The following is a 13672-nucleotide window of genomic DNA, read 5'->3' on the forward strand; positions in this document are numbered from 1 at the left end:
GAACATGTAAGATATCCTTCCCATGAATCAGTACAGTGCTGTTCTCACTACTATTAACTTAACAATCTATTTTTGTCTCTTCTATTCCCAACTCGTTTAGTGTGCCCTCCCCCCCAATTTTGGGGCTCAAACTCAGGACCCTGCACTTGCCAGGCAGGTGCAACAACACTGAGCTACATGCCCAGCCCAAGGGCAGGGTTTTATACCTCAAGTTTAACATCAGACAATAGGGAAGAGCAAGAATTTTGGAGCTTACAGTTTTGATTTCAAATTCAACAATTACATATGACTTTGACTTATACGACAAAGATACTTTTTCACACATATAAAATTGACATGATGATTAATTCACAGAAACCTTTGCTATGAGGACTATGATGTTCCTGACATGTACTAGGCAATTACTATAATTCCCTTTCCCTTTCTGAACCTTCAATAAAGCAGATTTCTAATCAGTTCTTTCTTGATTCAAGCTTGAGAAAGTATAGGATGTGCCTTAATATTATCTTGGTATTTATGCCTTGTTTAATTCATAATAATTAGTAATAAGTAAATTTTAATCACTTTCCAGTCCAATTATTTAAATATAGGGTGACCAAAAATTGCATGCTTTTATAAACAATTTTATCAAATTTATTTACTAAAAGAATTGACTGGTTGAAATGACACCTGCCCAAGTGACACACAAGATAGTATGTAAACAAGTATGTAAACTGTACCTGAGTGACACTCATGGTAAACTTCTAAGTGGTCAACTGCCAAGTGACTGACTACAGAATTAGTTATTTTCTATATAGAAACTCTTAATCTTATCCACTGTTATACAGTTTTAGATGTGAACATGAAATTTCCACCACCTCACAGATGACAGCCATCAATTCCCTCTGTCCTCACCAAAGGGAATGACAGCAGTGTAACAGAATGACAGAAGGATGAATCAACCACCATATTCTTGGAATACTCCTCTCCTATCCTCTTTTTTTGCAGTTTGCTTTTTCCTTTCTCTTCTCTCATTATTTGGGATCCTGGCAAATAGTAATAGAAAGTAACACACAAACCACAGCAAAGAAACCTAGTGCTATTTATGTATAAGGTCTTTATGCACATAATTAAATGTTTCTGAACTTTGGTTTCCTTATCTAAGGAACACGAATACCTACCTTCTCTTCATTTGTAAGATTTTTAAGTTTTTTTTTTTTAAGTAATTGAAGATTCAGTGAAGATTTCCATAGGTATCACTCACCTTACAAAAACACTGCTATTTTATTTCAGAAATAACATTAATTATGCTAAAAACTTGATTCAAATTCTGCCAATTTTTTCCACTAATGTATTTTTTGGTTCTAAATTCCAATCTAGAGTAAAGTTTGCATTTAGACATGTCTCCTTAGTGCCCTCTGAACTGATTTTCTCACTGTTAAGCTTGACATGGAGGCTTTTTATTTCTTTTTTCTTTTTGGTGTTGGGAATCGAACTCCAGACCTAGCACTTGCAAGGCAGGCAGAAGAACTTAAGGATTTTGAAATGTTAGTCCTACAACTTGTTGTTTTTCAGAATTCTTTGTGCTCTTCTAGTTCCCTTTCCTTATACAACTTATAGCTCTGCAAGATCCTGTCTGCAAAATTGTTTATGAGGATTTTAAAAGTGATAAATCTGCAACTCAAATTGAGAAGATCTGACTTAATAATACTGTCTTTCATCACATGAACACAAAAATCATTTTCCTTTTATTTATACTCTGAATTTCTTTCATGCAATTTTGAACACTCAGATCCCAAACACTTTTAAGTCTTTTGTCGTCTGTTACTATTATAAACTGATTATTAAAAATATTTAAATACTAATTCTTTACTGTGTGTATGTAGAAATAGAGTAGGGTTTTGTATGTATTATATGATACAACCTTGATAAACTTGTAATTTTTAAAAAATTCTTTTAGGTTTCCTATTCAGAGAATCATTGCCGGGGATTTGGCTCAGTGGTTCCACCACCTGACTCCCAAATGCAAGGGCCCGAGTTCGATCCCCAGCACCAAAAACAAATAAATAAACAGAAAATCATTTCTGTTATGGTTAAAACATCTCTAGGAGCTATGTTCAAGATGGAATAACAAATAGAATGGGAAATAACATAATCCTAAAATGTATCTATTACAATCCAGATGATGCTGTATTGGTCAAGTGATACCTACCAAAAAAGCAACAGTGTGAGCCAAATAAACCTCTCCTACTGAACAAAAAGTCTGAGACAAGCACCAGTGAAACTAATCAAAATGAGAGTGTTATCTAAAACTGATTCTTGGAGCTGGGGGTTGTGGTGGCACATGCCTATAATCCTAGCACTCCGGAGGCTGAGGCAGGAGGATCACTGTGAGTTCCAGACCAGCCAGGGCTACATAGTGAGTTCCAGGTCAGTCTCTACATAGTGAGACCCTGTCTCAAAAAACAAAACAAAAAAACCCCAAACAAACAAAACTGATTCTTGGACCAGGGATTTAGCTCCACGGTGCTGCCACCTGCCTCACAAGTGCAAAGTCCTGAGTTCCATCTCTGATACCAAAGAACAAAAACAAAAAAACTGATTCTTACCTAGGAGGCTCAGACAAGAGGATTGCCAGGTTTGAGCCCAGCTTAGGTATATAGAGACTGCCTCAAAAAAATAAAATAAATAAAATAAAATGGCTGGGGATGTAGTTCAGTGTAAAGATCCTAGGTTCTATCTCTAGTATCAACAGAAAAAAGATAAAGACAAAAACAATACCAACACTGACAATACCTCAATTATCAAAAGACAAAGCTGCAATTCAACTACCAAGTTTATCATAAATATATAAAAGAATAGTCAGCCTTCTCTGGGGTTTTATCAGTCACAGATTAATATAAACCAATGAATTTTTGCCTATTTTGACTCTGCTAATAAGCTCATTTTTAAACTTTTTTTTTAAATTGAGATGGGGCATCACCTTGTTGCCCTGTTTTCAAATTTCTCAATGAAATGATTCTGCCTCAGCCTCCCAAGTAGCTGGGACTATAGGTTACACCACACTATGCTTAGTTTCGATGAGTTGGTTTTTAAAGATGGTGTTTAGTCCCTTGTGTGGTCAAATGATGAATTTTTTCCTTTAAATAACAAGTAACTCACCAGTAAACAGGCTGGAATAAAACCTTCATCTGTACAGTGTTCTGCATATTCTTTTAAATCTGAACTCTCCAATATAAAGGTCTGGCAGGTAGAAGTGAGGTTTTCTTGTTGTAAGTAACCTAAATGAAAAATAAAATTTAAGTACTTTCAGTAAATTCTAAATTTTTGGTAAAACTGCTATTGAACATTGTAGAGCAAATACCAGGATTATAAATGCAGCCCCAAGCAGACGGTACTTGCCCAGAAAACAGTAGGTTGTATTACCCAACAAAGTAAAATGCACAGAACAGGTGGCCTCTTCACAGGGAAACAGTACTAATGAATGTTGTAAAATGAGGGGTTTGATAATGTGCAATTATTCTACAGTAATGATTATAGAAAGACAAAAAAATGAGAAATAATTCCTCTAGTCTCCAACTTCCACAATGATTAGGTAAGGAGGTAAGGAGATGGTATATATAAATTCACTAGTTTATTAAAAATTACATTCTCTCAATATTGCCATTTCTATGGTTCATTATCTGCCTAATGAATTACCCAAAGAGAGGAACAGAAGCCCTAAAAACCTACCTACTCTGCTTGAAAGGTCAGAAAGAACTCCTTTAATTTTGTTTTTTATTTTTTTTTTGAGACGGGGTCTCAGTATGTAAGTTGAGACTGACCTGGAACTCACTATGTAGTCCAGGGCTGGTCTCAAACTCACAGCACTCCTGCCTCAGCCTCCCAAGTGCTGGGATTGCAGGCATGTGCCACCATGCCCAGAAGAACTCCTTTAATTTTTAATTTACCCTTGGGAAACAAAGCATTACCAATTCCAACAAGAACCTTAACTTTATTCAGTAAAGCTTAAGAGTTGTTGACTGTTTGGCTGTATATTCAAGCATACTGCAAAGCACACATAAACCCCACTGATAAGCAGTGTGAAACTTATCAGACCCGGGTATCTAAGAAAACCAAAGTCTAATCACTAAATATCAACTCTTTAAGGCAGGCATGGTGGTATATGCCTGTAATTTCTGTACTCAGCAGCCTGAGTTAGGAGGATCACAGCAAGTTTCAGCCCAGCCTGTTACATAAAGAGTTCAAGGCTAGTCTCAACTGTACAGCAAGACCCCGTCTCAAAAAAACAAACAAAACAAAAACTTTATAAATAGTTTACCATACAGTATTTGAGCTGTGTGTGTGATTTATTGCACTGAACATTATATTTTACAGATGCATCAATTTTCCTACAAACGTCTCAAATTTGTTGCAGGAGACCAGCTTGAAACCGTGATGAGCAGGCTATGAAGTAATAGTGAATTGGCTTGTAAATTGGCTATTCATTGAAGTGTGACTCAATCCAAGACCTACATGAGACTTGACAAATGAGCCTTCCACTGGTGTAGGGTGACAGAATTGCCTATGCCAATGGTCACAACTGAGATTTAAATGACTGATGAGATTGTGACATCTCTAATGTAAAAAAAAACTACAGCTGAGCATTTACAACTCTTCTGCAGCCATTCTTCCAGATCAAACTTTAGCTAGAGATAACACAGGTGGCTTGTTAATTAGGACCAGTCCTTCACTAGAATGCAATCGTTCCTCCCTTTTCCAAGCCTGGCTCATTAGTTCTGCTATTCCTTACATCTGCCTTTACATCCCCCGCTATGTTGTATAAGCAATAGATACTAAATAGTCTAGAGATCATGGTCTTAGCCAGGAAGAGCTAAGATCAAATTGTGGCCCCCAAGTAATAAACAGTTATTTGTTCTTTGTATATTGTTTCATCCTCTCCTGTACCCTCAATCAGGTGGTCAAGCACCCCCATTGCTGGGCATCCTCTAATATTTGTCCTTATAGCTATGTATAGACACACACACACACACACACACACACACACACAAACACATCACATTTTCTTTATGCAATCATATGTTGATGGGTATACAGGCTGCTTCCAGGATTTAGCTATTAGCTATAAACACTGGAATGCATGTATTGCAGTAGTGTAATGTTTTAAGCTCTTTGGGGAAGATACTCAGAAGGGGGATAGATAGGTTATTTGGAATTTCCAACTTTAGTTCTTTGAGAGATCTCCATATTAATTTCCATAATGGTTGTACTAGTTACATTCCCATCAACAATGTAGGAGGTTTCCTTTTTCACCGCATCCGTACCAGCATTTGCAATTTTTGGATTGGCATCTCTCATTTGAGTACAGCACAGTACAAACTAAGAGAAAAATAAAGGAAGTAAGAGACAAGAGGATGGATTTTTTGCAGATGCGAAGGGGTGCAGGGGACCAAGGGTGCGGGGTGAGGGCAAGCTGATAATCAAGTAGGTAAAGTGAAGATATGCCATGTACTAGATCCTAATTACCTTAACGAATCAGACATTATGTCATAAACATGAACTAAGATTAGTAATATCATTAAGAAAGATACTGACATGGTGAAATGGGAAGAAAGGGACTAATGGTGTAGGGAAGGTGGGATGGATAGGGGAAGGGTAGTAAGTAAGGGAAGAGAAAAAAATGTGAGATAAAGAAAAGATGGAAATAACGTGCTTGTAGATGGAGAGGGGAGGAGGGGGTGAAGGGAGGGCAGGGACAAGGGGAAAAAATGAGAACCAAGACCTGTCATGTAGAGGTACAAGATCCCAACAATGAATATAACTGTAATGTATCCCTAAAATGTACCAATAAACTCAATTAAAGCTGAAAAAAAAAATAAGAAAAAAAAGGGGGGAGAGGAATTAGAGGAGGGTAGGAGGGGAGAAGGGGATTACAAAAAAGAAACAAGCTGTATTATGCACATGGACTAACTCCCTAAGAGAATTGTAAAATGCATGAACTGCAAATATGTACTAATAAATACATTTTTAAAAATAAAAAAGGAATATTAAGTTTATAGTTATTTCAGCAAATTCACTAACAAGCAACAGCTAAAATAACAAAGATGGGGAAAGAATTAGATTACAAAAACTGCCACACTGTATTACTTAAAATGTCCAACCTTTTACACACACACACACACACACACACACACACACAGACATACAGAAAAACTATTATGATTCCTATATAGGAGTAGGAGGGGGCACTTGATACAAACAGTTCTGAAGGAAGGTCAGGCACCGAATTTAAGACTTCAAATGAACTATTTTCAAATAAATTCAGAGAACTAAAGGAAATCATGCTTGGAAATTTGAGGATACTGTCTGATCAAATAGTAAATACCAATAACCAAGTCAAAATTCTGGGCTTGAAAAGTATCATGACTTAAACAGAACATTCACTAGAGGGGGCTCAACAGGAGATTTTAGAATACAAAAGAATCAACAAGCCTAAACATAATTGCAATAATCTGGTCTGAGGAATAGAAACCAAAAATAATGATAACAACTATGGAGTCTCAGACTTGTAAGACACCATCAAATGTGGTAACATGAGCATAATGATTATTCCAGAATGTGAGAAATGACAGAAAAGACTACTTGAAGAAATAATATCCCTTAAATTCCTCAAATATAAGGAAAAACAATCGCCACATAAAAGAAAAGAAGTTCAGTAAACTCCAAGTAGTCAGTACATACTCAAAAGATCCATAATAAAACAATAGACCTTTCTTTAAAATAAAGGACAAAACCCACATTATTCCTTTAATATAGGTAGAAAAACAATGTGATGTAATCTAACACCTTTTCATGATTAAAAACACTAGAACTACAAGGGGATTTTTCCCAACTTGATTAAAATATCTGACATATTCAATGGTAAAGATTCAAAGATGTCTCTGTAAAAGCTGAAAGAACACAAGGATGTCTGCTCTTGCCATTTTCTTTTCTCTTTGCTTATTCTATAGTGCCAGGAATCCAATGCAGGGCCCTGCAGTGCTGAGCTATAATTTCTGACCTTTTTTACTTTATTAAAAAAAAAAAAGCAAAAATCAGTGTGAGTATTTAACATGGATTTAATGAGGGAATTGGTTACACTGGTGATAAAAAAGCGAAGAAGCCAGAACAGCTCATATGAGTCAGTTTAGAGATTAGCATAGCAAGAAGCTACAGCACTAAATCAGGAGCACAGGGAAAGATAAAGCAACTGTGTAGAAGATGGAGGTAGATTTGTCTGATAAGGGAGCAGTAGTTACAGAAATTCTACCAAAGCAGTAAGGGAATGGGAAAAGAAATCATGGAGCCTTCCTGCTGCCCACCAAACTCCCACCAGTGCTTCCCATTTAGTAATTCTGCCAGAACCTCGGTAGTATGTCAGCGTGGGAAACCTTGTGTGTCTGAAGTGAGACTTCCTGTTTTACTTTAGAAAGCAGGGGAAGAGTGAAGAACGGATTTAAGAGCAAACAGGATGGAGACTGGCACACTCCCTCTCCCATCTATATATGAGATGGGCGTGGTGGCGCATGACTGTAATCCCAGCACTCGGGAAGCGGAGGCTGAGGCAGGAGGATCGCTGTGAGTTCAAGACCAGCCTGGACTACATAGTGAGTTCCAGGTCAGTCTCAACTACATAGTGAGACCCTGTCTCAAAAAACACAAAAACAAACAAAAAAACAACAGGAGTTAGCTCAGTGGTTCCGCCACCTTCTGTGCAAGCATGAGGTCCTGAGTTCAATCCCCAGTATGGGAAAAGAAAAAAAAAATAAATAAATAAACACATATAAATTGCTAATAAGCACATGAAAAAGAGGCTCAATGACATAAATATAAAACTGCCAGGTATGATTACTTTATTTTGAGATACGGTCTTTTTTCTTAATGGATGCCGACTCATTTACAAAGTAACAAACCTATTTAGGAAATTGAAGAAAACTCGATTATTCACCCGAAAAAATGTTCCCAACTGCACATAAATTTTTATAGATAGTTTTGAAGGCTCCCAGAATTACTGAAGCTCATATACTAATTCAAGATTAAGAATACTAAGACAAAAGTTAAGTCTGCAGGTAAACAGTAGTGATGACCACAGAATATGAACATACTTCTGCCACAGAATAGCTTACCTCTCCTAAAGAAAACCCAACTATAACCAATAAATTAGAGAAAGTACTATGTGTAATTGCTGGAACACATTTTAGAGATCACACCTGACCTTAATCTTGAATACAAATATACTGTAGTAGGGAGATAAGGAGAGGCAGAATATGTAATATTTGGAGAAACTAAGTAGTTTGGAATGTCTGCAGCATAGGGCAAAACTTAAGATGGGAACTAGCAGGAGAAGCAAGTAAGATCAGTTCTATAGAGTTCCTTGTAAGATATACTGATAAAAACCAAACCGGTGACCCAGAGACAATAAACAACACTTCAATATATTTTGGCCCATGCAAAATTTTAAAAAATTCCATCAACAGGGATACCCTGGCACCTAAAGGATAGAGGTCAACGATGTTACTAAATATCCCACAAAATTTGACACAGGACAACTTGCCCTAATAAACAATTACTCTAAAATATCAATAGTGATGAGGTTGAGAAATTTTTAAGATTTTGATTGAAACTCAATTGGATCACCTGTTAAAAGTCAACATTCTTAAGCAAATTAATTTACAGAGGAAAAAAATAAGGTATGTAAGTGTTTATTGTGAAAGTTTACTTTTTGCTGGCTTACATATAAGCTTAATAGATACATCTGTTACAACGTAGCCAGTTTTTTATCATATAGATTTGGGCTACGAAAAAAAAAAGATTCAACATTAAAATAGTTTAGCCTTTAGTCATTAATTTCTTAAAAAATGAATGGCGGAACCACTTCCCTCTAATATTTCTTGCGAAAATGTGCATATAAAGAGTCCTACACAAAGACAAAGGGTTTTGGGCAGCGTTAGGTGTTTTTTTTTTTTTTTTCAGCTTTAATTGCGTTTATTGGTACATTTTAGGGATACAGTACAGTTACATTCATTGTTGGGATCTTGTACCTCAACATGACAAGTCTTGATTCTCATTTTTTCCCCTTACCTCTGCCCTCCCTTCACCCCCTCCTCCCCTCCCCATCTACAAACACTTTATTTCCATCTTTTCATTCTCTCACATTTTTTTCTTTTCCCTTTTTAGCCTTCCCCTACCCATCCCACCTTCCCTACACCTTTAGCTCCTTTCTTCCCATTTCTAAATGTCAGTAATCTTATTAGGATCTTATGCACTGTTGCAGATTATTTTAAAGTCATAAAACAAATGGGTTTTTTGAACAATTAAAGAATGGTACTAATGCCTGTGGAAAGACACAACGGGAGGTTTCATCACATTACCATTTACTTTCAAATGTCGCATGTTTGTAAATCATTGGTCGAGTTCTGAGCTTTACGTTGCTCTCATCTCATCTTATTTTTTCAGGGGACAAACAACAAAAACCTTCTCCTATATAGAGAATACACCCTGACACACAAGCAGTCAACGAACGGAGGAAAAGCTAACTGGGGCTGGAAAATATGTAACTAGTGGGCAATCTGTCTGAAATGTTTTGCTCACTAAAGGAACTGGAATTAACTGTTTTATAAAAATATGCAACTGAACTGGGAGACATATTGCAGAGTATGGAGAAAGCAGCTGTCCCAAATTCGTAATTCTAAGTCCGGGTTACGAGAAGGGCGTCAGGAAGGTCTTTCTTTACCAAGCTGGGCGGCTGAGGAAGTCCTATTTTGGTCCTAGTTCTGCTAAGAGAAAGGTTGAAGTACACGCAGCCCTGGTCACGTAGCCAACTCTTTCAGGGGTCCCGATAAAGTGCGCAGGCCTAAGCACTTCCGAATCCAGGCCCCAGGTGTTGTTGCTTTCCGAGCTTCTCCTCAGCCCTCTCCTCACCACGGAGCCTGAAGCCAGCAGCATCCACTTACATGGAAGCTTAAACTGTCCAGCGCCTCCGAGGGACGAAAATCACCGCCATCCTCAACTTGTAAGAGAGGAGGCAAATCCCCAAAGCCTCTCCACCCAGGCAAAATCTATGGCCCCAAAGGTTCTTCTGTCCTGCTTAGCCTGACCCAATAACCCTCCCCGTTAAGTCCTCGCTTACCCAATACCAGCCGGGCCACGTCCGAGGGTAACAGCATGATCCAAGACGCAGAAGAAACCACAGTACGAGGCAATACTCAGGTATAAGCAAACAGCTATAGTTCCTGCGCCTCATCTCCCGGTTCCAGAGGCTGTACTGAACCCGCGGCAATATGTCCCGCCTCTCTCACTCGGTGCCAACCAATCGTTTGCGCGGGAGAAAGAAAGGCGCCGAAATGAAACCCGCCTCCTTGCTCCTTGGGTCTGTCGTCATTTCCGTCCTCAGAGTTGGAGGGGTGGGGCTTAAGAGGGCGAGCCTGCAAGGTGCGGGCGCCCCAACCTAAGGGCCAGCCGAAAATTCAGGGTCGGTCAACATTGGTGGACAGTGCGCAGGCGCGTTTTCTCAGACGCGGGCAATTGTTTTGGGAGTGCAAGTGTTTTGAGCGGACGCTGCGCGATATTTATGCGCATGGGCAGTTTGTGCTCCGCTGCTTAGTCCGACTTCCTCTGGAGAGGCGCGCTACGAACTTCGTGTCGCCTTTGAACCGGAAGCGGGAGGAGGGGCGTGGATAACGGGGCGCTGAAGCTGTGGCTGCCGGAGGCGAGGAGAGCACGGAGTTGGGCTGTAGCCACCGCCGCCTCCAGGTACCACTTTGGCCACCAGAATTCAGTAGTAGTGGCTTCTGTGAGGGAAAATTCCTGTCTGCCTAGTCTGCTCTCGCCCCTGTTTGTATGCACTCTCACGCACTCCTGGGGCGCCCCGCGCCACCTCTTTTCTTCACCCCACTGTTCGGGCCTCGTGCTGCGGCCCTGCGGGATTTAGCCCGGAGCCTCCTTTAAGTGCCGAACCTCCCATCTCCGCGTCCCATTTTCCTGTAACCTTAGGAATTCGGATTTACACAGGTGATTTGACTGCGATTTTTTCCCCCCTCGTAATTAATGCTCTTTGTCTCCTGACATTTATTGAGGTTTAAACTACGGCCTCGTGGTTAAGAGCACGGGCTTTGGAATCAACACCAGCGTTCGAGTTCTGGTTGTCAGTTGTATGACCTGTGCTGTCTTCTGAAAATGTTACGATCCTTAGCTGTGATGAGAACCCTTGAACCTTAGCTACCATGTTTTCCCCCGAGGTACGAATGAGTAGAAAGACAACAACAAATAAAGGTGATGCTGTAATGTGAGAAGAGTACTGTGCTGGTGAAAGGTGACAGGTTCTGGGGAAATTCAGCCCTGGAGACACAGTTTCGCAATTGCTCTTCAGGATAGGATCCTTCAGGACGGGAGGAAAAGTGCATGTAAAGACACAAAAGTGTAGGAAGTTTCTGAAGCTCAGGAGCGAGGTCTGGCATTGAGTAAAATAGATTTGGGGAGTTTTCACCATGTTGTAGTTAGGAATAGTTGAGAGCAAGGAGATAAGAATTTTCTTTCAGGTGTGGTGGAATAACTGTCAGTAGGGACTTTCAAGCCAGTGATGGTTGCACAGGCCTGTGATCCCAGTGCTGTTAGGAGGCTGAGGCAGGAGGATCACAAGTTGGAGCCCAGGCTCAGCAACTTGGGTAGTTTCCTGAGATCCTGTCTCAAAAAAATTGCTGGGGTCGTAGCTCATTGTGAATGCCCTGATTTCATTGTCCAGTACCAGAGAAAAAGCCAGCCTGCGCAATTTAGACTTTGTATCAAAATAAAAAAATTTTAAAGGCTAAAGGTACAGTGGTTTAGTGCTTGACTGTAGTGCACAAGGCTCTGGGTTTGGGCCCCAGTCCCACCATAAATATATAAATAGTAACTAAAAATAAGGGAATATTGCTAGCATTGAACATTTGCTGTGTTCCAGGCCCTGTATGTTAAACATATATATGTTAGTTCTTACAACAACTCTTTGAGGTAGGTAGTTCTAGTTCATTTTATTGCTAAGAAACAGGTTTGGAGACATTAAATTGTGAGAAGTTTCGTAGTTTTTAAGTGGCTGGACTAGAATTTGAACCAATACAATCTGACTACAAAATCCGTATTCTTAACCACCAGACAGGAATGGTATACTAAAGGCAGATATTTTAGGAAAATGGGGATGTAGTCATTGTCAGATTCTATAAAAAGATCAACTTGGGTGAAATTTCAAGAGGAACATTGGATTTGTCAGTTTAGAGGCTGTTGCTTAGGAAATCGGTATTTCAGTTGAATGTTAGGAGTGGAATTTAGTCTGAACTGATACCTAAACGGGGTTTCATCTTTCTGTAGTGACTCTGTATAACTGCTTTTTCGTTTTTCTGTCCACCTTTCAGATCCTTCAACAAACCACATTCTTTTCCACCTTAGAATCTCTTGGCTCTGCTACTTATCTTCCCTTAAATGTTGGTCCTCTAGTTTTTACTATGATGGCACCATTTCTTTCAGATCTTGGACTTTTTATTGTAACCTCCTTCAAGATATGTCTCTTGACAATTTATCTAAAAGGACTGTTATTTTCTATTGTATTTTTGTTTCTTTCGAAGCATGTATCACAATTCGGAATTATGGATTGATTTAGCAGTTTATTGTCACTCTTCTATTTACAGTCTCTCCATGAAAGTAAGATTTGTGTCAATTTAGTTTATATTTCATGTAGCTTGCCCGAACATGGTAACTCAAACACACAGATGTGAAGTACATACTGTTTGCATGTATAAATGAGTGAACATCTGTTTATGTAGATAATACTGAACTGTTTTGTTTTCTTTAAAAAAATGTACATTTTGAGCTAGGCATGGTGGTGCATGTCTGTAATCCCAGCACTTGGGAGGTTGAGACAGGAGGTTTGTTAAGAATTCAATGCCAGCCGGGGATTTAGCTCAGGGTTCCACCACCTGCCTTGCAAGCTCAAGGACCAGAGTTCAATCCCCGGTACCAAAAAAAACCAAAAATCAACAAAAAAAGAATTCATTGCCAGCCTGGGCTACATAGTTCAAAGTCAAACTGATTTGCATAGTGAGACCTAGCTCAAAAAAAAAAAAAAAACAACCATAATATTAATGGTACCTATTCACTAATGGGGGATGTCTTTAAATTTTCTAATGTTCTCTTTAATCTCTTCAAGAATACTACCATTTTTACCTCCTAAGTTAAGTTGATTCTTAGGTATGTAATTTTTTTCTAAGCTACCCTGTATGGGATTATTTCTCTGATTTCTTTCTTGGTAGATTACTGGTGTGCAGAAACACTGTTGATTTTTTTTTTTTTTTTTTTTTTTTTTTTTTTTTTTTTTTCCCCTTTTAATTAGCTCTAAGAGTTTTCTGGTGGTGTTTTTTTGGACATGTATGCAAAGGATCATAGCCACAAATAAGATGCTTTGACATCTTCCCTTTCTGTTTGTATATATTTTGTTTCTTTTCTTGCCTGGTAGCTCTGGTTACATTTTCAAGTCCATATTGAGCGAGAGTTGTGAGAATGGACACCTTGGTGTTGTTCCTAATTTTAGAGGGAGTATTTTCAGCTTTTCCTCATTTAATATGATTTGTCTGTGGCTTTGTCATAAACGACTTTCATCAGTTGGAGATAAGGTCCTTTTTTTTTT

At 38.8% G+C, this 13672-nt stretch overlaps 2 protein-coding genes across 7 annotated transcripts in view; one reads left to right on the plus strand and one right to left on the minus strand.

Annotated features, from left to right (window-relative positions):
* The window catches only part of LOC104852847 (protein NPAT), a 39455-nt gene extending 29125 nt beyond the window's left edge, over positions 1-10330 (minus strand). Inside the window, exons 1-2 of one of the 2 annotated variants that reach the window (XM_010610635.3) lie at positions 10148-10330; positions 3142-3260 (exon numbers count right to left, since the gene is read on the minus strand). In XM_010610635.3, coding sequence (XP_010608937.1) covers positions 3142-3260; positions 10148-10184 — 156 coding nt within the window. In that variant the 5' untranslated portion in view covers positions 10185-10330. Of the gene's footprint in view, positions 1-3141; positions 3261-10147 lie in introns of those variants that run through there. The other variant, XM_010610636.3, reaches the window with a different exon arrangement.
* An 88-nt stretch (positions 10331-10418) lies between these two features.
* Atm (ATM serine/threonine kinase) overlaps positions 10419-13672 on the plus strand; it is a 114423-nt gene continuing 111169 nt past the window's right edge. For 3 of the 5 annotated variants that reach the window (XM_010610637.3, XM_010610640.3, XM_010610639.3), the window contains exon 1: positions 10421-10770. The gene's annotated coding sequence lies outside the window, so the exon portion shown is untranslated. Of the gene's footprint in view, positions 11029-13672 lie in introns of all 5 variants that reach the window. The other 2 variants (XM_033764311.1, XM_010610638.3) reach the window with 2 other exon arrangements.

The sequence above is a fragment of the Fukomys damarensis genome, unplaced genomic scaffold, assembly GCF_012274545.1.
Source record: "Fukomys damarensis isolate Sample0158 unplaced genomic scaffold, DMR_v1.0_HiC HiC_scaffold_16, whole genome shotgun sequence".
NCBI classification, from domain to species: domain Eukaryota; kingdom Metazoa; phylum Chordata; class Mammalia; order Rodentia; family Bathyergidae; genus Fukomys; species Fukomys damarensis.